This window comes from Homarus americanus, unplaced genomic scaffold, assembly GCF_018991925.1.
Source record: "Homarus americanus isolate GMGI-L3 unplaced genomic scaffold, GMGI_Hamer_2.0 scaffold48406, whole genome shotgun sequence".
Lineage (NCBI taxonomy): Eukaryota > Metazoa > Arthropoda > Malacostraca > Decapoda > Nephropidae > Homarus > Homarus americanus.
In genome coordinates this window covers 4,669,746-4,697,536 of record NW_024753828.1, presented here as the reverse complement: position 1 = coordinate 4,697,536, position 27,791 = coordinate 4,669,746, and the positions used below count along the sequence as shown (strand labels likewise).

Sequence of the window (27,791 nt, the reverse complement as noted above, 5' to 3'; positions counted from 1 at the left end):
CCATCTCCTTTGATATAAATGTAGTTTATTTGTAAATAAATGTTAATACAGTGAACCCTCGAAGATCCGGACTAAAAGGGGGGACCACCTATCCGGAAAAGCCGATTGTCCGGATTTTCCGGTGAATAATAAATGATATAAGAAACACCAAAAATACAGTACTAATGTAGTGATAAACAAATTACCTTATATAAGCAATGCATTTACCTATGATAACATAATAAGAAACATTGTATCATTACTAGAGTGAATGAAATAATATTCCCACAAACAACAATTGTCAACCCAGTTATGTTTCCCACCTCCTCGGGCACCCATGTCCAAGGAACTGACGGGTCAAGCAGTGCCCACGAGCCTAAACTGTTCTTTGCTCTGGTTTGGGAACGTTTCTTAGGGAAACTTCTAGGAGGCTTCTTAGCCCAGAACTCCCAAATTTTTTGTCTGGATCTTCGAGGGTTTACTGTAGTGTAATTTGATATTATGTGGTAATCCTGTGATAACTTTACACCACTTGAGAAAATAATACCAAGTGACTTTATACACAGTGTATGGCAGCCTTGTGAGAGTGGTTATCTATAACAGTGTAAGATGGTTCCCTCACACCAGACATGTATTATCCTACAAGAAAAGATATGAAGACAGGAAATAACTAATTAATTTCTAATGCAGAAAAACTTCACTGCTACTCACCTTACAAGACAAGGATGATACTACAAATAAATGTTGGAGATGACAACTGAGTACTGACTCTATTCTAACGTGGGATGTGATAAATACTGTGTGCTGTAAATATACTGTAGTACTGTACATGTATACAGATATCCCTGCATTCCTGAAAAACAAACATTAAACAAAATTATCGCTAAACGAGGGATAACAGCGAAGCATGGAGGGCGAACAACAGGATCAAACGGCAGGACGGTAAACACTGACTACAGCACAGTACCGTACTGTACTCCCTAATAATAATAAAACACGATTTTGTTATAAATGGTTTCAAAATCAAGCAACTGATTTATTAATACCAAACTTATATATAAAACAATGTAATTCAGTGTTAAACAATTAATGAGCAAAAGCTGAGTCTAATTTGAAAAAAAGTTAAATTGAAAATACAAAAAATTAACACAAATTGGTCTGATAAACAATAAAATGGATACATAGCATATCATAAAATACAATAGCATGCACATACAGGAATTTTATGTTAAAAAAAATTGTTCCTTCCACACTCAAACCATCCTATGGGAAATGCAACACAGTTCAGCCGGGCAGTTACCAAGTTGACTCTGAGGCGTGTGTGTGTGTATAATAATAATAATAATAATAATAATAATAATAATAATAATAATAATAATAATAATAATAATGATAATAATAATAATAATAATAATAATAATACAGTAATAATAATTAAAGGTTTATTGAAAAGGTTCTGCAGCCCGAAGGCTGAAAATATACATTGGACAGAAATGACTTATTACAGACATTGATATTGGTGGTTTAACAAAAGCCTTCATTAGAGAAAGGTAAAGGAACATACAGTGTGTGTGTGAGAGTGCATGCCGTGATGCCACATCAGGAGAGAGGGAGCACAGCTGGGTGGCGAGTTACAGCTCATTGCCTCCACACGTACGTTCAATTCACGCACATAAACACCCATGCTTTTAATTTTTCTTATTTCAGTTATATATTATATTTTCTTTATTTCTAAGCCACAATACAGTATTGTAGTGATTTTTTCCATGACTTTTACAGTTTCATTACATGTAACAATGGCAACACACAATCTCACAGGCCATCTCATCCCCAGTTTTTTCTCCATCCCAGTGAGTTAAGTTATTGCTAAACCAAATTTTGACCTAATGTAAAGTGAGAAAGGATGTCAAATTTTTTTATCGCCAAATTGAATTTACGTAAAGTAAATTAGTGCTAAAAACGGATACCTGTATATATTAAAAAAGAAAAAAAAAAGGTTAACACTGAAAAAAACCCTCCATGCAACCGGAAGTAACACAAATGAAAGAGAGAGAAAGCTAATTGATCAAAACTAAAGTAAGAGACAAAAGGAAGAGAGAGCAGCCTTTATTACAGGTGAGTTGCCACACTGTCTTTATCCCCTATTACAAGTATTCAATTCATCTTAGCACTAAACAGTGATAACAATCTTAAACTTTATTTAAAGCATTATTTCTAATATTTTTTTTTTAATAAAATTTCCACGAACCATCATGCTGATAAACCTCCTCCGTGTGTGTGTGTGTACCATCCTGGCACTCCTCCAGGGTGACACACACTGCCTCCCTCTCCTTTCTTTATGTTCTTGCTCTCCTTTTTTATTCTCTCTAACCATATTCATATAGGCTTTTCTTCATTGTCCTGTTTTCATCCATTGTCACCCACTGTCCTATTCATTACATGTAGTTTCAACATTCATTACTGGTCACTTTCACCACAACATTTTCACTGCAAAGAACTACACCTCTTTCCCTAACTTTTAAACTCTTCTCTCATCTCCATTGTCAACTCTCAGATAATCCATTTCCACTTGCTATAACACAACACTATTCTACAAAGACTCAATTCTCAAAGTAATCTTGTATCATAACTTGTATTCATCTCCAAGTGTCTTGTGGCAACTTTCATTCTTTTCACTTTCCATCACATTTATTGCACCAAGAGTAAAACATTGATCTTTGCCTGGACACTGACTGTACTGTACAGTACTGTACTACAAAATGATCTGCTTCATGCAACGATGGTCTTACCTCACAATAGTATCCCATCTTTCCTCCCTGGTCTTTGAGGATTTTTACCGTCACGAAAGAACCGTATTCTTCGGCTTGAAAAGAATAAGTTTGTAAGAAATAACGACCACCTACGGTAAATGTGTTGATTCTAGTCATTTTTTTTGTGTCAATATATTGTACTTGTAAATGTGAACCTCAGCTAAACTCATCAATAAGGATTACCTTCCTAATACAGCTACTCCCCGACTTACGACCTACTCGACTTATGACCACCCGCACTTATGACCACCCGCACTTACGACCTGCCTCAGTCGCACCAAAATTATGTCAAATTACGTATTTTCGAGTCTCAACGTCAGTACACAGACAAAATTTTCGTTTGTAATTTACTTTAAAATGGCTGGAAAGATTAAAAGTGAGAGTTTTGTGGTGCTGAGAAGAAAAAGAGACACCCATTTTAGATTTTCTATGTGTTATTTAAGCATTTTCGACTTACGACCTGGATTTGGGTCTCTAACCCCATCGTATGTTGGGGATGAGCTGTATACTGTACAGTGTTGTACTGTAAATGTGAACCTCAACTAAACTCATCAATAAGGATTATCTTCCTAATATACTGTACAGTGTTGTACTGTAAATGTGAACCTCAACTAAACTCATCAATAAGGATTATCTTCCTAATATACTGTACAGTGTTGTACTGTAAATGTGAACCTCAACTAAACTCATCAATAAGGATTATCTTCCTAATATACTGTACAGTGTTGTACTGTAAATGTGAACCTCAGCTAAACTCATCAATAAGGATTATCTTCCTAATATACTGTACAGTGTTGTACTGTAAATGTGAACCTCAGCTAAACTCATCAATAAGGATTATCTTCCTAATATACTGTACAGTGTTGTACTGTAAATGTGAACCTCAGCTAAACTCATCAATAAGGATTATCTTCCTAATATACTGTACAGTGTTGTACTGTAAATGTGAACCTCAACTAAACTCATCAATAAGGATTATCTTCCTAATATACTGTACAGTGTTGTACTGTAAATGTGAACCTCAACTAAACTCATCAATAAGGATTATCTTCCTAATATACTGTACAGTGTTGTACTATAAATGTGAACCTCAGCTAAACTCATCAATAAGGATTATCTTCCTAATATACTGTACAGTGTTGTACTGTAAATGTGAACCTCAGCTAAACTCATCAATAAGGATTATCTTCCTAATATACTGTACAGTGTTGTACTATAAATGTGAACCTCAGCTAAACTCATCAATAAGGATTATCTTCCTAATATACTGTACAGTGTTGTACTGTAAATGTGAACCTCAACTAAACTCATCAATAAGGATTATCTTCCTAATATACTGTACAGTGTTGTACTATAAATGTGAACCTCAGCTAAACTCATCAATAAGGATTATCTTCCTAATATACTGTACAGTGTTGTACTGTAAATGTGAACCTCAACTAAACTCATCAATAAGGATTATCTTCCTAATATACTGTACAGTGTTGTACTATAAATGTGAACCTCAGCTAAACTCATCAATAAGGATTATCTTCCTAATATACTGTACAGTGTTGTACTGTAAATGTGAACCTCAGCTAAACTCATCAATAAGGATTATCTTCCTAATATACTGTACAGTGTTGTACTATAAATGTGAACCTCAGCTAAACTCATCAATAAGGATTATCTTCCTAATATACTGTACAGTGTTGTACTGTAAATGTGAACCTCAGCTAAACTCATCAATAAGGATTATCTTCCTAATATACTGTACAGTGTTGTACTATAAATGTGAACCTCAGCTAAACTCATCAATAAGGATTATCTTCCTAATATACTGTACAGTGTTGTACTATAAATGTGAACCTCAACTAAACTCATCAATAAGGATTATCTTCCTAATATACTGTACAGTGTTGTACTGTAAATGTGAACCTCAACTAAACTCATCAATAAGGATTATCTTCCTAATATACTGTACAGTGTTGTACTGTAAATGTGAACCTCAGCTAAACTCATCAATAAGGATTATCTTCCTAATATACTGTACAGTGTTGTACTATAAATGTGAACCTCAGCTAAACTCATCAATAAGGATTATCTTCCTAATATACTGTACAGTGTTGTACTGTAAATGTGAACCTCAGCTAAACTCATCAATAAGGATTATCTTCCTAATATACTGTACAGTGTTGTACTATAAATGTGAACCTCAGCTAAACTCATCAATAAGGATTATCTTCCTAATATACTGTACAGTGTTGTACTGTAAATGTGGAACCCCAACTAAACTCATCAATAAGGATTATCTTCCTAATATACTGTACAGTGTTGTACTGTAAATGTGAACCTCAGCTAAACTCATCAATAAGGATTATCTTCCTAATATACTGTACAGTGTTGTACTATAAATGTGAACCTCAGCTAAACTCATCAATAAGGATTATCTTCCTAATATACTGTACAGTGTTGTACTGTAAATGTGAACCTCAGCTAAACTCATCAATAAGGATTATCTTCCTAATATACTGTACAGTGTTGTACTGTAAATGTGAACCTCAACTAAACTCATCAATAAGGATTATCTTCCTAATATACTGTACAGTGTTGTACTGTAAATGTGAACCTCAGCTAAACTCATCAATAAGGATTATCTTCCTAATATACTGTACAGTGTTGTACTATAAATGTGAACCTCAGCTAAACTCATCAATAAGGATTATCTTCCTAATATACTGTACAGTGTTGTACTGTAAATGTGAACCTCAACTAAACTCATCAATAAGGATTATCTTCCTAATATACTGTACAGTGTTGTACTGTAAATGTGAACCTCAGCTAAACTCATCAATAAGGATTATCTTCCTAATATACTGTACAGTGTTGTACTATAAATGTGAACCTCAACTAAACTCATCAATAAGGATTATCTTCCTAATATACTGTACAGTGTTGTACTATAAATGTGAACCTCAACTAAACTCATCAATAAGGATTATCTTCCTAATATACTGTACAGTGTTGTACTGTAAATGTGAACCTCAGCTAAACTCATCAATAAGGATTATCTTCCTAATATACTGTACAGTGTTGTACTATAAATGTGAACCTCAACTAAACTCACCAATAAGGATTATCTTCCTAATATACTGTACAGTGTTGTACTATAAATGTGAACCTCAACTAAACTCACCAATAAGGATTATCTTCCTAATATACTGTACAGTGTTGTACTGTAAATGTGAACCTCAACTAAACTCATCAATAAGGATTATCTTCCTAATATACTGTACAGTGTTGTACTGTAAATGTGAACCTCAACTAAACTCATCAATAAGGATTATCTTCCTAATATACTGTACAGTGTTGTACTATAAATGTGAACCTCAACTAAACTCATCAATAAGGATTATCTTCCTAATATACTGTACAGTGTTGTACTATAAATGTGAACCTCAACTAAACTCATCAATAAGGATTATCTTCCTAATATACTGTACAGTGTTGTACTGTAAATGTGAACCTCAACTAAACTCATCAATAAGGATTATCTTCCTAATATACTGTACAGTGTTGTACTGTAAATGTGAACCTCAACTAAACTCATCAATAAGGATTATCTTCCTAATATACTGTACAGTGTTGTACTGTAAATGTGAACCTCAACTAAACTCATCAATAAGGATTATCTTCCTAATATACTGTACAGTGTTGTACTATAAATGTGAACCTCAACTAAACTCATCAATAAGGATTATCTTCCTAATATACTGTACAGTGTTGTACTGTAAATGTGAACCTCAACTAAACTCATCAATAAGGATTATCTTCCTAATATACTGTACAGTGTTGTACTGTAAATGTGAACCTCAACTAAACTCATCAATAAGGATTATCTTCCTAATATACTGTACAGTGTTGTACTGTAAATGTGAACCTCAACTAAACTCATCAATAAGGATTATCTTCCTAATATACTGTACAGTGTTGTACTGAACCTCAAATCAATAAGGATTATCTTCCTAATATACTGAGTGTTGTACTGTAAATGTGAACCTCAACTAAACTCATCAATAAGGATTATCTTCCTAATATACTGTACAGTGTTGTACTATAAATGTGAACCTCAACTAAACTCACCAATAAGGATTATCTTCCTAATATACTGTACAGTGTTGTACTATAAATGTGAACCTCAACTAAACTCATCAATAAGGATTATCTTCCTAATATACTGTACAGTGTTGTACTATAAATGTGAACCTCAACTAAACTCATCAATAAGGATTATCTTCCTAATATACTGTACAGTGTTGTACTGTAAATGTGAACCTCAACTAAACTCATCAATAAGGATTATCTTCCTAATATACTGTACAGTGTTGTACTGTAAATGTGAACCTCAACTAAACTCATCAATAAGGATTATCTTCCTAATATACTGTACAGTGTTGTACTGTAAATGTGAACCTCAACTAAACTCATCAATAAGGATTATCTTCCTAATATACTGTACAGTGTTGTACTGTAAATGTGAACCTCAACTAAACTCATCAATAAGGATTATCTTCCTAATATACTGTACAGTGTTGTACTGTAAATGTGAACCTCAACTAAACTCACCAATAAGGATTATCTTCCTAATATACTGTACAGTGTTGTACTGTAAATGTGAACCTCAACTAAACTCATCAATAAGGATTATCTTCCTAATATACTGTACAGTGTTGTACTGTAAATGTGAACCTCAACTAAACTCATCAATAAGGATTATCTTCCTAATATACTGTACAGTGTTGTACTGTAAATGTGAACCTCAACTAAACTCATCAATAAGGATTATCTTCCTAATATACTGTACAGTGTTGTACTGTAAATGTGAACCTCAACTAAACTCATCAATAAGGATTATCTTCCTAATATACTGTACAGTGTTGTACTATAAATGTGAACCTCAACTAAACTCACCAATAAGGATTATCTTCCTAATATACTGTACAGTGTTGTACTGTAAATGTGAACCTCAACTAAACTCATCAATAAGGATTATCTTCCTAATATACTGTACAGTGTTGTACTATAAATGTGAACCTCAGCTAAACTCACCAATAAGGATTATCTTCCTAATATACTGTACAGTGTTGTACTGTAAATGTGAACCTCAGCTAAACTCACCAATAAGGATTATCTTCCTAATATACTGTACAGTGTTGTACTGTAAATGTGAACCTCAGCTAAACTCATCAATAAGGATTATCTTCCTAATATACTGTACAGTGTTGTACTGTAAATGTGAACCTCAGCTAAACTCACCAATAAGGATTGTCCTCCTCATAAGACAGGTCCTCATGGATATTATGTGCACTGCACTTGTTTGTATTCTATTAATGATTCTACACAGACAAACATGTGACTCCCAGAGAAAGAAAAGTCTAATATGAGAATCATTGAACAACTGAAAAAGGCACACAAGTATAAGGCTGGCCAGCTGTTAATACACTATCTGCAAACACTAAGAAGGAGAATGAATTAACCCTCTCGCATATTATAACGCAAATTGCACCAAATCATTGGGTAGCACTTTTTGCATCAGTGATGCGAATTGTGTCATTGAACTTTAAAAAATATGCCTCCACCCAAAGAAAATCAAGATAAATGTGCCAAATTTTTTGTGTCACATATGATTGCAGGATCTTGCCTGGGAAGCTCCCAGAAAGTACCAAAGGATCGGAGGAGTTCCGCTGACCAACAGTTCCTCCCATCGGCTGTGCTGGTGTGTCGCATTTGTCTCTTTTTATTTCCTCTTCCACCCTCCCCACAATTAGCTGTATCAAAATTCCAAAGCCACTGTTGGAAAGCTCATAAAATTCTGCTTCTATAACTATATAATACCTTGGTAGGTTTGTGAGAAAATATCAGAGATGTGATGCTGGAAACACATTTTTTTTCTTTATTCAGAGTGAAAAAATATTATCATCTTTTTTTCTGCATACGTTGTAGCCAAAACAATAGCAAAGCCAATGATGTATAAATAATGAAAAAAACAAAACAATTCTTGTGGGATAAATTGGCCACAGACGAAGATAACCAGACATCACGTGAGTGGTCCCATATGACTTTTGTCGTGGTCAAGGAAACTTAAAAACTTTTTGCGTGTGCGATAGGGTTAACGACTTATTCAGTGTTTGTATATGTAGCTATAGAAGGCATTTACCATAACAAGATCAACCGGGAAAAAATATTTTTTAAGACATTATAAATAACATATACTAATATAACTCACCTAATCTCCTATTTTCATCAGCAATGTACACACTCTCTTCATCATCATTGTACTCCAAAGTGTCGCTCCACTTAGTCATTTCTTTAACGTTAAAATCTCCATCTTGCCTGTGCCTCTTGTTCTCCCGGTCAAGTCCTTCAGGTGCGTCACGCTTAAATCCTGCTGAAGGTCTTTTTCTTATATTCCCTAACACTGTATAATACCAAGGAAGGTAATGGTTGTGTGGGCAGAAAATGGATATTAAAAACCAACTTCACATCTGTCAGCAGGTTAAAGTATTTCTGGTGAGCGATTTTCTTTAGGTTTTGTGTTTGTCAAAGCACTGGTCTCGGACAAAGCCTTTATCTAAATACTCTTTTGGGTGTAATGTTGTGAAAATAGTTGTACAACAAGTCATCAGAAACACACAAATGCTGATGTAAACCCAAGCCTGTGTTTATGGTAATACAGTATATGATGTGACCAAAATTTATGACAATTACATTCAAAGAGAAGTGATCCATTTGGCCAGCCAGCACCATGTGAGAAAAGGCTTCAAGAGTGTGAGTGAGAAAAATTATTATCATGTGTAACCCTCATTTAATAACACTTTCATCACTGCCAACTATATGAGGTGAGACAGAAGCACCAAGTCAGGAGGATTTACCACTGAGGGACTGAGCTTTAAGGCCAGACCCACAACTCAAATTCTTCATTACGTAAAACTTTCTCTCACTCTCATGGCCTATCACTTCATCTCATTGATCACATTAAGGTACTTTGGTCCCAAGGGTGCTTCAACATGACATCCCAGCCTTTCCTTACAGCAGCAGGACCCCTTACAAACAGATCATTGATAGTTCCTGCAAACTGTAAGAGACAACTGGATGGGCTAAAAAGTTCTGTAAGAAGATAAACTTATGTCAGAGTTTTGCCCTGTCCTCTGCCTTAACCTTTAGAGATGATAATATGAAGTCATGGCTTACTGTAGAGAGATGATGACCTGATGTACATTTGAGAGAGATATCTTGTTTAATCAACTCCTCAATAGCCAAATGGTTTATGTGAGAAGAGCTGTTGAAACTAAGAAGTTAATTCTGTGCCTTACATTTATATAATGATGATGATGATAAAAAGAGACAAGAATGGGCTGGGTGAGAAGCATTGTTTTAATGCCAGGTACATTTATTTGAATTTTCAAGTGGAAGGAAAGGTTTAAGTTTTAAGAATAAGACAATATGGTGAGTCATCATTAACACAACTGGACCAAACACCTCCCAGATATTAAGTACCAAGACAACTCTCATCATCTGTAGGTGCTGAGAGGACTGAAGGCTGAGCAAATGTGTGAAGATTTGCAGTAATATTAGGATCAGAAACACTAAAACCTCCAGAATCTGTATTGACCAAGAGTGGAGAAGCTGCCAATGTAGTTTTTGACACTGGTGATGAAACAGTTCAATATCCAGCAATAGAGGAGTGGGAAATTGGCTCTTACTCTAAAATACAGCATTTATAACTCACCAATACTAATACAGTACATGACTTTTGGAGAGTAATGCACAAGTCTTGGAGCATCGTGTATCAGAGTAAATCCCATTGCTGATACTTATGAAACTAAATTACCTGTAGGAAAGACCTGTATGACACAAATCTTGGACATAAAACCAGTAAGGTGTCATAAATACAAGACTGTCCAGTGGAAATATTGAGAATCTGATAAAGAGGAAAAGAGGATTTTAGCCGGTGTGTCCATCTTACCTGCAGTGCACAACATACATAGAGTACTGTAGGTATAGTAGTCCTGTAATGTTAAATTATGCTAAGAGTCCAAACCAGTTTATATTTATATATTCTTTGTAGGAATACCACAGAAGAGCAAATTTCCCAATACCTGACAACAAAATGCTGTAAATTTTCTTTCTTCTACTGTAGATTTGACATACACAAAAAACAATTTTTGTTACATCAAGCTGCAGCTAAATAAAGGCACCGAAGAAACATCCCATAAATTGTCATATTTGGGGGTTTGAAACTATAATGAACTGTTAGATGAAATGAAAATTGATTATTAAAATTCCATATTAGCAAGATATGAACACTGATTCTGCCAGAAACATTTAGCAGTTATACTAAAGTAACAATTTTATGGTTTGTCACAACAGTTTCCTCTATAAGGTGTGACTACACCCCCTCTAGGTAGGGGTGTAACCAGACCTCCTCTAGAGAGGGGTGTGACCAGCCCTCCATTGACAGTCCCAACTTTTACTAAGCTTTAAAAAACCCCACACACACTGTCTTGTTATCTTGTTTTTCAACTTTGCCACAATCCCCTTCACTGCCACTCTGAGGGAGGAAGCATTATGGCTATAGAGCAGTTAACTGTCAACACCACACCAACATGAAGTAGCAGCAGAATACAGCCACTTTTCTATTATAATAAGGTAGGTGATCAACAACAAACTTGTCTTTCAGTTGATATCATTAAAAGTCAAGATATCAACTTAAAATATAGCTTCTTTTACTTGAAGGATGGCAACAGGTTATAACATAATGAAGACTCCCTTTCTCCATTTCTCATTTCACATTAAGAGTCTTACTAACTCAACCACCATTCATATTTTCTTTTGATAGAACATATTGAGTACAAAGTGTGACCACTGATCCTCTCATCTTAACCACTCAAGCCAGAAATGACTGATCAGATTGCAAGTAGTGAATACACAGGACTTGAGGAACCTTAACTTTCAGTGTCAGTTTATAATAATAATAATGGTGTAACGAGGATGGCCGGCCCAAGGGCCACTTAGGCGTAAATTTGTTTAAGGTGTAGAAGCTGTCACCAACACAACAACCACCCTGAGTTAATGAGCTGCATGACCCAGTGTCAAGGAATAGTCCGTAAAGACCAGACAACTTGCCAACTGCACTGGCTAACCATTACCCCTTAATACAATCTGCAAACTGATTAACATCCAGGACCCCAATTACTGCTGGGTAGACAGAGGCAAATGGCGTAAAGAAACTTACCCATAGTTTCACCCTGCCCGGGGATCGAGCTAGGGTCCGCTCGCTTGCGAGGCGAGCATGCTGACCATTACACCACAGGTCGCACATGTTAGTTTATACTGGTTAAGTGACACCCTGAATGACACACCTTGAATAATTCTATCTAAAAGACACATCTTGATAACACTCTCTGAATGACACATCTTAAATAACACTCCCCAAATAGAACATCTTTAATGACACACCCTGAATGGCACAATTTGAATGACGCTTCTTAATATATGTGAGTCTTTTAAGGAAACAAATTGACCCATTGACAATTGCTACTGAAATAACATCCAGGACATATGACACTTGAGGTGCTACTTAGTAGTGAACAATAAGTTCTCCCATAACGAGTGTTTTCAAAGTGAGATTTGGTTCTGCAATAATGTGATGAATGTATTAAGAACACATTTTCTATAATGCAGATGTGATTTGGATACAACACCATTGAGTAAATGAAACTATGTTACTTGAGTAGGAATAAATAGTTATGCGGTCACCTCGGTGCAGCATCATAGAAGGCGGTATGCCCCACCTCCCAGTTTTTGTTTATCTTCCATATGTATCAGACGTCTGTACAGTATCAACTTAATTGGTTTTAATTACAATGCGTGGCAAGGTTATGAACCCTCGCCTCCTCCATCACCCATCTCAAACAACCATCTTCTCTTCTTGTGGTAAATGTTAAAATATTCTTATAAGTTTATTTACATTCCTTATGGTTAAAAAGTTCTGATTTAAAATTTTTTTATCATTAAAAGCTGTTTAGCGAGTCACACTCCATTATGTAATACAGTATTTCATCATTTTTGTTCTGCACTCTCCTTCACAGCTCTATTTTTGATCACATAGCAATATACACAAATACAATGTAAAACCATTTTCTGTAAAATTTAGTTTGGTTGAGTGACAGTGGAAATTCAAATCCCATTAAGCATCAACCTCCTCCACCCCCCTCTAAGTTATTAAACTCCATTTTCATTGATCCCAAGCCTATATATAGTGCAGTCTTTCTGGGACATGACTGATTCCACTCTCTACACCTTTGCTACATCTTACAGATGTACTGTGGTCACTACAGAAGGTCAGCAGCTATGGTTTGAGGCTCTGGAAGTGTTGCCATCAAGAATAAGAAACATCCTGGTAAGATCAGTGAATGATTTCAAGAACAAACCAGAAGAGTATTCCTGATCAACTGGGCTGTGAAGAATATTTTAGCTTACAAGGAACAGACAGCAACAGCTTGGTTGATTTGGTTATTACCCATAAGTTTGTACAGTACAGTACTGAATGTACAGTAGACTAGCTGCTGGAGTACAATTGGCCCCCTACAACTGACTAAAGGCAGGGATATTCTTAATGAATTACTGTACATATCAATAACTGGTACAGTACAGTATAAAATAATATTCTTCCATTTTAATAAATGTCTTGAAGATAATTTAAACCTTCCAGTAAGAACCTTGATTATTGTGTGTTATGTTTCTTTACCATACTACATTATAATCATTGAAATACTGTACACAGAGGTACATAAAATAATGGTATATTTACACATGAAACATGCACTGTACTTATATGTATCACACCAGTACATTAAACAATTAACAGTGAGTTGTACACAATACTTCAATAATGTTAACCACAATTTTCTTATTAAACTGGGAAGTTTGTTCACTGGAAAACACAAAATAAAGTAATCCATTACAGCATTACCAAATACTGTATTGTCTTCTGAATATTTATATTATTTGTGACAGATGATTCAGCTTAATAAATACATTATGAAAATGTGTCCAACTCAGTATAGTTGTGTACTGTATTCATATATTGTAATACAGTACTGTATACTACTGTAGTCCAATAAGGATTATTATAAGTGTGTGTGTGTGTGTGTGTGTGTGTGTGTCTACTCCTGCACACATTCACAAACATATAAACAACTACTATACTGTACATATATCACCTCTGTCAGTGCTGCCATCTCTTGGTGGTTGTGTGCCCCAAGGAGTGTTGTTAGCAGCCATCCCTGGGACCGGGTATTCTCCCATCAACGAATTCTGTTGAAACCCACGATTTCTTTGTTGTGGTCCTTTGCCCGTATTAGCTGTGAGCATCAGTGATATATTGATAGTTCTACGAGACCACTTTAACGCACCAAACACCACATAATAATTTATCACCGGCCGTTCTAACAACTGCCGCCACATTACACTGCCTTTTAGTGCTGTCAATCATGATCACAATGTTCCACAGCTTCAGGTTCTCCTTAAAGGTAAATGTGGAGACTTTTAAGTCAAGTTTAATAATGATAATTACCATTTAATGATATACAGTAGTAATGAGTTTCATAACAAATTTAATAAATGACATGACAAACTGAAACTGTAAAATGTATCAAACTCTCTCTTTCACAGGAGGATACTTACCTGTTAACCCATCCTCTGTACCTGCTTATGGCCACACTATCCTGCCACCAACCTATCCCCTGTACCTCCTTATGGCCACACTATCCTGCCACCACCCTATCCCCTGTACCTGCTTATGGGCACACTATCCTGCCACCAACCTATCCCCTGTACCTGCTTATGGCCACACTATCCTGCCACCACCCTATCCCCTGTACCTCCTTGTGGCCACACTATCCTGCCACCACCCTATCCCCTGCACCTGCCTATGGCCACACTATCCTGCCACCAATCCTGTACCTCCACACTATCCTGCCACCAACCTATCCCCTGCACCTGCTTGGCCACACTATCCTGCCACCAACCTATCCCTGTACCTCCTTGTGGCCACACTATCCTGCCACCACCCTATCCCCTGCACCTGCCTATGACCACACTATCCTGCCACCAACCTATCCCCTGTACCTCCTTGGCCACCCTATCCTGCACCTGCCTATGGCCACACACTATCCTGCCACCAACCTATCCCCTGTACCTCCTTGTGGCCACACTATCCTGCCACCACCCTATCCCCTGCACCTGCCTATGGCCACACTATCCTGCCACCAACCTATCCCATGTACCTCCTTGTGGCCACACTATCCTGCCACCACCCTATCCCCTGCACCTGCCTATGGCCACACTATCCTGCCACCAACCTATCCCCTGTACCTCCTTGTGGCCACACTATCCTGCCACCACCCTTTCCCCTGCACCTGCCTATGGCCACACTATACGAGAAGTAAACATAAAGTATATCTGATTGTTTCCTTCACTCGCCTCACTCTTAAGTCTCTTGTGACACTTACTCAATCACCTTCAAAGATTGACACACACACACTTATATGAATAAAACAATAAACAAAACGTACCATTTTCTCTATTATAGTTGTTCCTTCGCTGGTTCATCATTGGGTGTAGTTTGACAGGTTCCATGTTGGCACCCGTTGCCCCGAGAGGCATGTTGGCACCCGTTGCCCCAGGAGGCATGTTGGCACCCCTATTCTCAGAAATGTCTCCCCAACCGGAGAATTCTGATCCAAGATTTAGGTCAAATCCCATGACTTCCTTTTGTATTTGTCTGTTGTTCCTGTTGACTGAACATTAAATGTACATTAGTTTAAACATGGTGCAATATTTGCTATAAATATTATGTATGTTAGAATGTATCATTCCACTCACATGAATACTGTATGTCAGGAATATGTGCATGTAAATAATCATTCACAGAAATATGTCCACACACACACACACACACAGACACACACACAAATATAATAATGGTTGCCTCTCATGTAACAAGGATGGCCTGCCCAAGAGCCACCTAGGCGTGAATTTGTTTGAGGTGTAGAAGCTGTCGCCAACATAACAACCACACCCTAAGTTAATGAGCTGCATGACCCAGTGTCAAGGAATAGTCCAAGAAGACAGGACAACTCACCAACTGCACTTTCTAACCATTACTCCGGAACACGATCCGCAAATCGATTAACACCCAGGTCCCCAATTACTGCTGGGTAGACAGAGGCAAGTGGCGTAAAGAAACTTGCCCATAGTTTCACCCTGCCTGGGGACCGAACCCGGGTCCGCACGCTTGCAAGGCAAGCATGCTGACCATTACACAACACACACACACTGTTACAAATATGAAACAGATCAGTTGAGATGTAATCAAAATATTCTCCATGGAAAAAAATTGATACTTAAACAATCATTTCCTCAAACTGTTACAAAAACACACCACCACTCCAACAAGGACACACCACCACTCCAACAAGGACACACCACCACTCCAACAAGGACACACCACCACTCTAACAAGGACTCACCTTGATATCACTGTAGAGGAACCTTTATAACACTGTACCTGACTCAGGTAATTAAATAAAACATGGGAAAACAACTGAGTCTTACTTTTATTAGGTTGTTGTTGTTGTTGTGGTTGTTGTTGTTTGTTGCCACCATTGAGATTCTTTAAGCTGCCCAAGTTTGAGAGCAGAGTTCCTACACCACGATGGAGGGGCGCTGCTTGTTGATTATCTAGAAGAAAAAATAATTACTGTATTACAATTAATACCTGTAATGATTAACTGACATACAGTACAGTACTGTACATGAGTAATAAAGTCAAAACAAAACTATATGAAGCTCAAGAGCCTAAGATAGTATGCCTCCTGCATCATGTATGTTTCTGCCTTAAATACATCATTAAAAGTAATGCAGTTTTGTATAATCAAAAATTAAAACCCAGAAGACTTATTATGTGTGAGATAATAAAGAGAGCGATTGACTGCCAGAGCAACATTGTACATGACATCAACAATCAGTGAATGTTTCCAAGATTGAAGAAAAATAAATTATACTGTACAATATTTATTTTTTTCTCCAGCAACATTGTCCTTTTCTTCTTTTAATTCCTCTTTAACCTTAGTTGGTTCAGTCGCGTTTTTCTTGTCGTCGGCGTCGACGCTGGCCGGCGGCTCGGGCTTAAGGTCCCCCCAGCCAGTAAACTCTGCCGTGGAACTCACATCAAACCCCTGCCTTTCTTGCGGCGCTGGCTTGGGCTTGGCCGCATTCACTGTCAAGTTTTACGGCACATTAGCTGATACATTATACTGTGTGGCTGCTCACTAAGATGTGTGCGTTCATGTTAACAATATAATTACTGACTTAGAACACATTCCCACCACAAAATAATAATAACAATACCAGCATTAATAATAATGGAGGACTTATTACTGCAACAAGTGACACACACACTGTCTTAAAGTAAGTACAGTACAGTACAGTACACTGTACAGTACAGTACTGTATTACTACAGTACTACACAACAAGTGATACACACACACACACTGCCTTAAAGGAAGTACAGTACAGTACAATGTACAGTACAGTACAGTACTGCATTCCCTCATCTGCCACACTCTATACATAATTATTCCTGTACTAAACTACAGGTATTAAGTTCTTTATATAATGTACAGTAGAATTTGTTAAATAAAACTATGAAATTAAGTTATTTTTACACCAAGGTTAGTTTATTATACAGTATATCTAAACATTAATATCACCAACACAAACATGAGTCTCACCCTTAGGAGGCGTCTTCTTCAGCTCAGCAGCTTGGCCGCCCTTCAGTTTACCGCCCCCCATGCTGGACAGAATGGCCCCAATGCCACGCTGGAGGAGCAGCTGTGTTACTACAATGAGAGGAACTGCTTTAGCTACTGTACAACTACATCTTCTCCATCCACACAAAACACACGGTAATCATCAGGGACTAGACACTTACTACACCATTGAAATTAACAGTACAAAAATAACAGCTTCAATTTGATATAGTTCTATAAACTGTACAAACATTACAGACACACTCATCACAGAATCCAGAAAATCCCTGAACTATAAATAAAAAGGTACAGGGATACTGTAAATGTCCTTAAACTCTTTGCTGTAACTATTATCCTAAGGTGATAAGAACATGTCTTCAGTACAGTACCAAGTCTCATTCTGAATGAATACACAGTACTGTATAGTACAATACTGTATGGATCCCACAATGGAAACAACATTTAGTTTTATTTTGCAAATTGTATTTTTTGTGCACTTTGTGTCATCTTTTCTCAAGGTAAAAAAGCCTTCACCTTCCATTGGAGAAACTTCCTCAATTTAGTACAAAGGTTATTCTTCGTTGGGCCAAGCGGAACTTTATAAGAAAGAAAGACCGCTGTCCTGACTAATTCTTCTTCTAGTACAGTAAATCCTTCTGGTCCTTAACCAAAAACATCTGTAATAACTTCTGCACTCCCTCTTTTCCTCCTCTCTTCCTACCTGATAACTCTATAGCCAACTTTCCCCCTGATAAAGCTAATCTCTTTGGCACCTCAATCTCCTCTAACTCCACCTTAGATGATATACAATGTATAAAGATAATGCAACAGTAAACAAGGACACTGTACAGTCACTGGTGTCTTCGGTGAGTTCGGTGAGTGGATATTTAATAAGACATTTATGGTTCAAAGACTTCACACACACTACAATATTTCCCCTCGTTGGTGATGCCCAGTGAGTGGAGTACATATTATAGTTCCGTGGGATATGACCAGTGAGTGTAGTTACCCAAGAAGACAACATTGTAGGCGACTATGAATCTGAAGACTTCCTAGACGCAGTACAGGACAATTTTTTGAAACAACTAATTACAGAACCTACTAGAGGTGACAATATATTAGACCTAGTATTAACAAATAAAGAAAATATTATCAGAGATATCACAGTAGGGGAAGAACTAGGTAACAGTGATCACAGAGAAATCAGGTTCACCCTAAATTGGGAAACGAAAAATAATGACAATATGGTCAGAGTCCCAAACTTTCGGTTGGCGGATTATCAGGGGTTAAGAAGGTACCTAGGTGAGTCACCTGGGAACAGTCACGTCAGTTCCCAGTAGGAAGTGGTGAGGTCATAGATGACACAACAATTGATCATGACTATAATATATTCACCAGTATACTACATAAAGCACAAGAACAAAATATACCATACAGAAAAATTAGGTCAAATAAGAATGAGCCAAGGTGGATGACCAGAAAACTTAAACATGACATAGGAATAAAGAAAGGAATATATAAGAAATTAAAGGGAGGGGAGGAGCAGCTCAGAAACAGGTATAATGAACTATCTAGGAATGTTAAGAAAAATGTAAGGAAAGCAAAGAGAGACTATGAAATCAAAATAGCAAGAGAATCCAAGGCGAATCCCAAGGGATTTTTCCAGGTATATAGGACAAAGGTCAAGGACAAAGTTGGGCCTTTAAAGTCAGGGAGGGGAGAATTGATAAATGGCAGTGAAGACATGAGCAAAGCATTGAACAGCTACTTCTTATCAGTTTTCACAGAAGAAATTTGCGATGAAATTCCGGAGGTGGAACTGATATTTAAGGGAAAGGAAGAAGAGAAATTAAAGAATATCACCATCAGAAAAGAGGATGTTCTTAAGAAGATAAATAAACTAAAGAACACAAAATCCCCAGGGCCGGATGAAATTTTTCCTCGAGTCTTAAAAGAGTGTAGGGAACAGATTAGCGGACCCCTCGTAAACTTATTTACAAAATCATTAGACACTGGAGTTGTGCCAGAGTTGTGGAAACAGGCGAATGTAGTACCCATATTTAAAAAGGGAGACAGAGCATCAGCGTCAAATTACCGGCCGATCAGTTTGACGTCAGTAGTGGGGAAATTTCTTGAATCAATTATAGCAGATAGCATCCGATCGCATCTAGAGAAAAGCAAATTAATCTACGACTCTCAACATGGGTTTACAAAGGGAAAATCTTGTCTAACAAATCTGCTAACGTTTTTTAGGAAAGTCTTCGAGGTAGTAGATAATGACGAAAATTACGATGTTATTTACTTAGACTTTAGCAAAGCATTTGACAGAGTACCGCATCAGAGGCTTCTGAGAAAAATTAAGGCTCATGGTATCGAGGGGAAAGTTTTAAATTGGATAAAATCATGGCTCACCGATAGAACACAGAGGGTCAGCGTAGATGGTGTTAAATCTGAGTGGGGCCGTGTAACCAGTGAGGTTCCCCAGGGGTCAGTACTAGGCCCACTCTTGTTCATAATCTACATAAACGATTTAGATACTGGGATCAGCAGTGACATAAGCAAGTTTGCGGATGACACCAAAATAGGGCGGCAAATTAATTCAGGGCAGGATGCAAATGCATTACAGGAGGATCTAAATAAACTGCAGGGGTGGTCTGAAAAATGGCAAATGAAATTCAACACCAGCAAGTGCAGCGTACTTAATATTGGAAGAACAAATACTTATAATGTATACAGCCTGAACAACATCAACCTAGAGAAGTCGACTTGTGAAAGAGACCTAGGGGTACTTGTAAGCCCGGACCTACGGCCTAGAAAACAGTGCGTTAATGTTCGAAATAAGGCAAACAGAGTATTGGGTTTTATATCTAGAAGTGTAAGTAACAAGAGTGCAGAGGTCTTATTGCAACTATATCTTGCGCTAGTCAGGCCGCACCTCGATTATGCTGTTCAGTTCTGGTGCCCCTATTATAGAATGGATATAAATTCACTAGAGTCGGTGCAGCGAAGAATGACAAAAATGATTCCGGGACTTAGAAACCTTCCATATCAGGATATGTTAAAGAAACTTAACTTGCATTCCCTAGAAAGACGAAGAGTGCGGGGAGATATGATAGAAGTATTTAAGTGGGTGAAAGGAATCAATAAAGGGGATATAGATAAAGTTCTTATAATATCCGAGCAGGATAGGACTCGGAGCAACGGATTTAAGTTGGATAAGTTTAGGTTTAGGAGGGAGATAGGAAGAAACTGGTTCACAAATAGGGTGGTGGACGAGTGGAACAAGCTTAGCAACTTTGTAGTAAGTGCGGGAACTCTGGAAAGTTTCAAAAGGAGGCTAGATAGATTCATGGATGATAGAGAGTGGCAGTAACTCTCGACAGGAGCTGCCAGGCACAGGCCAACCGGCCTATTGCAGACTCCTTATTTTCTTATGTTCTTATAATATTTTGTTTTGTGATGATGCAAACCAACCCTACATATAACAATTATCTCGTATATACTTCATCACACCGTTATTTCTTCACTTCTATTAATGACAATTGATTCATGATCCTCTTAAAAGGTAAATAAATGCATTAAAATACTCACGATCCGACATTATCACAATCTAAAGTAATTGTTACAAATACTACTACTTGTGTAGTGGTAAAAGCTATTAATGTTAGTTCCTATACCACGAACACCACTCAGTAAATTTCATCTTATTCTATATTTGCAAGGCATATGATCCAGACTTAATATAGTTTAATTTAAAAAATATATTTATTTACATTTATTCATTAAGTATTGATATTTATTTATGAGTTAAGTAAAAATATATGTAATTTTGTAGTTGTTTGTGGTAGGTTTAAAACATTAGCCACCTCTACTATAAACAAACTCTCGGGTATAAAACAATTGTCAAATTTTAATGTTATTTATCAATGAATATCATAAAGTAACTATTAGTCTTATGGGAATAATTAAATCCTTATTAGTTGGATGCTTGTCCTGGTAATGGTGTGTATGCTGCTTGTTTATATATTTTGTTTGTTTACATTATTCTGCAGGTGGCGGGAGATATAAACACGGCTCCAAACACCTTTCACCCTTGTGTTGTTTGTGGGAAAAACAAAGGAAATAATAGACAGCGTAGGTTTCATTTCTTCCCCAAAAACAGCGCATAGTTGTCATTGATTAATATTTTACCTTTATTTTTATCCTCTTCACCATTGGTCGGCTCGTTAGCCGCTTGGGCGATCAGTCACGTCTCTGTCAGGCACTGTTGACAGGTACTGGGCATGAACCTGCTCCAGTGTTGGTCAAGCCTGGTGGAGGAAGACCAGAGCTGTGACCGATCGCCCAAGCGGCTAACGAGCCGATCAATGGTGAAGAGGATAAAAGTAAGAAAAAGTACAACACTTCCTGGCAGATTGTTCCAAGAGTTCACAACTCTCACTCCGGAAAAGTTACCCCTCACAGTTTTTTGGGCTTGCGGCTTCTTCAGCCTTGAGCTGTGACCCCTTGTGGGGCAAGCGTCCACCACCTCCAGGTAAGGGCACTCGACTGAGTGCACGTCTGTAGTATAAGCTAGGCAAGTTCAGGCGCTCCAATCTCTCAAGGTAGTTGAGGTGCCGAAGTGCAGGCACCAGTCTGGTGGCTCTCCTTTGAACATTTTCAACCAACTGACAGTCCCTAGCATATCTCGGGGACCAGATGGGGTGACAGTACTCCAGATGGGGTGACAGTACTCCAGATGGGGAAGCACTTCACTCTTGAAGATCATTATGAGGGACGGACCGTCTAAATATCTGAACGACCTTCTTGTAAGACATAATAATTTAGTTGCCTGATTTACCTTCTCGCAATGGCCCGAGAACTTCAGCTCATTGTCAACATACACGCCTACAGTAGGTCCTTCTCACATTCAGTCTCAATTAATGCAGTTTCTTCGTTCCGTTGGGACATATGATATGCCTCCTTACCGTTGGTACACCCAAGGTGCATCCTCTTACACTTCGTGACATTGAATCTCAGCAGCCATTTCTTTGACCATTCTTGGACCTCACAGAGATCCTTCTGCAGCTCTTCACAGTCTGTTTGCTTCTTGATTTCCCGAAATACAGTAATTTGGAGTCATCCGCAAACAGTGGTATGGAGGAATGTACAGTGTCAGGTATGGCATTTATGAAGCAGACAAACAACAATGGGCCCAATACACTGCCCTGCAGTACCCCACTTGTGATGGGTACACTTGATAATTTTGTGCCATTAATCACCACACACTGCTTGCGGTCATGGAGAAAATCTCCAATCCACTCTAGAACATTTCCCCGAATCCCGTACCTTTCCAGTTTAATTTTCATCCTTCCATGGGGTACACTGTCGAAAGCCTTGGCAAAATCTAGGTAAATACTGTCGATATTACCACCCTGTTCCAGAATTTTGGTCCAAATATCCATAAGCAGTGAAAGTTAAATTACAGTTTAATTCATCATTTCAACACTTACTCCAATAGCCATTTGCTAATCTCTTATTTGTTACTATTTGGGGTAATTTATGAGGGAACCACTACGGTACTGCCACTAGAAAATGTTTAATGATTTCCTGTGGGCACTATTTTAGTTTCGGTCAACCGAGGAATCTTAGGAATTTAGTTATGGGAATCAGTAGTTTAGACTTTTCTAAGACACTTTTCTTGTATGACGTTTCCCTCACAAACAACTTACATATGTCGGAGTTTAGGTCAGGTCATTTACAAGGGTAACGTCATATAAGTGTCTTAGAATTGTCTAAACAATTGATTGCAAAGGTAAAATTTCTAAGATTCCTGTGTTGTCTAAAGTAGAACTTTACCTTGCTTTGCTGGTAAGTTTGCATTTTCAACCAATATGGCTCTTAAGTTGAGCTCATCTCAAAATCCAACCTAATCTAACCTCGAATGAATACCGGATACCTTAATTAGCAGTAGAGGGTCCAGGAACTGGCTCGAGAGGCATATTGGTTGAAAATACAACAGTAACCCATTTCTTAACTTGTTGTTTTAGTGATTGTAGTACTGTAGTACCATTACTGTATCTAGTTGGAGACTTACAGAATTATCATACTTCACTGGCACATGTTCAAGTGCTTTCAACAGCTTGTATATACAGTACAGTATTCAATACTGTACTGCACTAGTACAGTACCTGTCAAATATGCGTAACAGCCCATACAAGTCCAGTATTTTTCAACAGTTTACAGAACCTGTACAGTACTTGTTAACAATGTGTAACAGAGCCTGTACATATACTGTACAGTACAGGACTTGTCAAAAGTGTTACAGAAAGCCCATACATGTCCACTACTTGTCAACAGTGTGTATCTGAGCCCGAACATGTTCAGTTACCAGTAATTGTCAACTGTACTGTATAATAAAGAGCCTATACATGTCCATAATTATTTGCTGTGTGTAACAGAGCCCATACTCATCTAGCACTTGTTAACAGTAACAGAAAACTGACAGACCAACTATCATACAGGCTGACAAGCAGTGAAGAAGATAAAAGTACTGTAAAATAAATGGTTGGCAAAACTAAGACCAAATAGGTACTACGTACAATCTTTCTGTTTACTGTATTTACTTACTTTTATCCTGATTGGCTCAATAGCAGCTTGGGCAGTCGGTCACGTCTCTGTTACACACTGTTGGTAAGTACTGGGCATGCACCGGCTCCAGAATGTACCTGAACCTCTGCTGTGTTGGTAAAGTCTGATCTTAATTGAGATCACACTCAGTGCCGTCACAACACACTTAACAGATTTGAGTTTACAATTTCCACTCTGAAAATTTTCTGAACTTGTGACCTTTAGTGGGGCAGGAATTTGTTAGCTCCAGGTATGAACACTTCATTATGAGGTGCACTTGGTATCGACTTCAATTAAATCAACCCTTCCCTACCTATAGTATAAGCTGGGCAACTACAGGCGTTCTTATCTCTCTGAGTAACTGAGGTTCTGTTGTGCAGGCACCTGTGTGATGGCCCTCCTTGGACATTTTCAATCAATCGACAGTCTCTCGCATATTCCGGGGACCAGACAGGGAAGCACCTCACTAATGAAGAACGTTATGCGGGACGGATCATTTAGATGCTTTATCTGATCGAACTTCTTGTAAAACCTATTCGCTTGGTTGCATGATTAACCTTCTTTTCACAATGGTCCAAGAAGTTCAGTTCACTATCAGCATACACACCCAGGCCCTTTTCAAAATTATATGTGAATACTTGTGGAATTGATGGTAAATGAAACAGGTAAATTAAAATGTGCTTTAATCATATTGTATAATTATAACATACATTATCTATGTGTAAATCCCAAAACAGAGAAAATTTAAGTCTGTTGAAATTAACCAAATAGCAAAGAATTTCAGCCACATTTTTTAGAGAATATTATCTTATAAAACTGCAAAGGGCCAAACATATCCTAATTCATCTTTTCTTATCCTGTTCCAACACTTTATCCTGAAATCTAAACACAAGAGACAATATTATTCTCTCGGTAAAAGCCCAAACAGTATAATTTCTTCCTTTCCGATGAACTAAGGAATATACAAATAAAATAGAAGTACACATGAACCAGGGAAAGCACACCTGAACCAAGGAAAACACATGAACCAGGGAAAGCACACCTGAACCAAGGAAAACACATGAACCAGGGAAAACACACCTGAACCAAGGAAAACACATGAACCAGGGGAAGCACACATTTAAAGATCCACACAAACACTGAAGCATACACCCTGGTCCGCAGTGGGAAAGAAAAGTTTGGGAACCCCTGATCTATATTAATTAGATATAGGATCTTTATATGTTATTTTATATATCAATCAGTATGACCTCTATACTGTACTAAGGAATAATATTTAGTTAATAATTCAACTTTGGTAGGCAGGACAATCAACCGCCTACATAACTCTCACCCTATAATTATTGATTATAGAACCACATTTGTTCTTAAAATTAAAGTACAATTCAATAATAATAATAAAACAAAATATATGAAAGTTAAATGTTATGTTCTTAAAATCTATGTACAGCTTGGCAGGAGCAGAGCTGTGACTATACAGTATAATGTCATCTTAGGTGGTTCAAAACATACCTGTGTGCGAGTGTGAGAGAAGAGACATTTAGTATACAATAGTGTGTCTAGGCATAATTATCAGTGTTGGTGGTACTGTACAGCGGTAACTTGTGTATCTCTCACTAATATATCAAGGGTCCGATTCCTGCTTGGCCCGGACACACGTGAGAAGGGTGTTATCCCGTGTAACTTCACTAAACATCACAGGTTTTCTGGACCCTGGTGTCCTCCTGTACCAACACTGGATAGACCAACTGCCAAATCGACTGATAATAGGTGAAATGATAATTACTGTATTTTATGGCATAAAAGATACACTTTTCGTCTGAAAAAAAAATGGCCTAAGAAATCAGCCTGCGTCCTTTATGTGAAGTTGCTGTCTTCTGCAAGCTAATGAATCCCTGTTGCTGTCTCCAGTAGGCTAAATTTTACCTTACCCAACTCCAGATTGAAAAATATGTTATTGTTTTCTTAAACTTTATTATAAGTTTCAATTAATCAAAAAATAATTATTGTAAATATAAAAGCTCAATCTATAACTACTCTGTACTGTACTGATGACGATAACCCGAGATGATTAACGTTCATACGACAGACACCCAACTCTTCAGAGGTAGCTAAGCAGTAACCATTTCTGAACTCTTACAAGTATTACAATCTATTAATGCCATACCTCCAACATTTATTTTTAGATCTACAAATACCTGATAAAAATTAAGATTTACATTAAACTTTCTTTTCACATTTACATTTGTTAGACTCGTCTTTATAACCACCAAGCTACTTGGCCAAGCCATTGCTTTTCAACTCGTATTTTAGGGTAGATATACGTAACTTTCTTCATTTATTTTTACTCGGTTACATGCACACACCATCCTACATACAGACTGTGAAAGAAGTAAAAGAAATATTTGTCATAAGGGCAAACACATAAAAGGAATATACAGCTCCTCCCCGACTTACGACCGCCTCAGTCGTACCAATATTTTGTCAAATTACGTATTTTCGAGTCCCCAACGTCAGTGATTGCGCTGTGTACTGACAAAATTTTTGTTTGGAATTCACTTTAACATGGCTGGCAAGCTTATAAGTGAGAGTTTTGTGGTGCTGAGAAGAAAAAGAGACATCCATTTTAGATTTTCTATGTATTTTTTAAGCATTTTCGACTTACGACCTGGATTTGGGTCCCTAACCCCGTCGTAAATCGGGGAGGAGCTGTACTGTACACTTCTTTGCACACGGGTTAGCTGGCTTAGTGAGAGGACAGCTGGGCGGTTGGTGGTGGTGGGGGGTGTGTTGCTAGGGAATCAGTAGAGGTAGCATCACCGTTGCTATGGTGAAGAGGGAGTGCAGATGTATATGCAAATGTAGACTGTGTTAGACTTTCATTTGGCTTTTATTTACTGGTTTGGAAATACAGCATTTTTTGTTGTAACTTAATTATTGGTATTATTTTTATTTATTCCTCATATTTCCTGGAACTGTATATATTGTTTTAAGAAAACTATGGCTACAGGAGGAAAATACACACTAAAATTTTTTCCTAAATACTCCCAGCTAAAATGGGGGGTGAATCTTATATGGCTTTGTCTAATATGCCGTGAAATACGGTAAATAAATTAACTGTGTCCACCTCAATATTCATATATGGCAAGAGATGTAATTTTAGGGTCAGACACAAACTTAAACATCCTTAAACACACACACTTGCCAATTTTGAACCCCTGATGTTACAACCCCTTAAAGTTAACTAAAGTACAAGTAAAAATCTATCAACTTAACTTCTGTTCTGATCAAGGGTTAACAGCTATCCTGATCAAGAATTAACAGTAATTCTGATCAAGAGTTAATAGTACAGTAATTCTAATCAAGAGTTAATAGTACAGTAATTCTAATCAAGAGTTAATAGCTGTTCTGATCAAATTAACAGTTTAAGTACGAGAGATATAAATGATATAAGATACAACTGACAATTAATAAACTACAACAGAATGATTCCTTATACAGGGAAGCTCATAGATCCATTTACAGTACAGTATATTG

The 27,791-nt window shown here is 37.4% G+C and overlaps 1 protein-coding gene across 5 annotated transcripts in view; it reads right to left on the bottom strand.

The window, feature by feature from the left end:
• Positions 1-21,305, bottom strand: part of LOC121855591 (clathrin interactor EPSIN 2-like) — a 36,850-nt gene extending 15,545 nt beyond the window's left edge. For 3 of the 5 annotated variants that reach the window (XM_042350633.1, XM_042350636.1, XM_042350637.1), the window contains exons 1-8: positions 21,237-21,305; positions 17,628-17,735; positions 16,903-17,112; positions 16,449-16,574; positions 15,407-15,631; positions 14,054-14,194; positions 9,055-9,216; positions 2,769-2,842 (exon numbers count right to left, since the gene is read on the bottom strand). In XM_042350633.1, coding sequence (XP_042206567.1) covers positions 2,769-2,842; positions 9,055-9,216; positions 14,054-14,194; positions 15,407-15,631; positions 16,449-16,574; positions 16,903-17,112; positions 17,628-17,735; positions 21,237-21,246 — 1,056 coding nt within the window. In that variant the 5' untranslated portion in view covers positions 21,247-21,305. The remainder of the gene's footprint in view (positions 1-2,768; positions 2,843-9,054; positions 9,217-14,053; positions 14,195-15,406; positions 15,632-16,448; positions 16,575-16,902; positions 17,113-17,627; positions 17,736-21,236) is intronic. The other 2 variants (XM_042350634.1, XM_042350635.1) reach the window with 2 other exon arrangements.
• Positions 21,306-27,791: the final 6,486 nt, after the last annotated feature.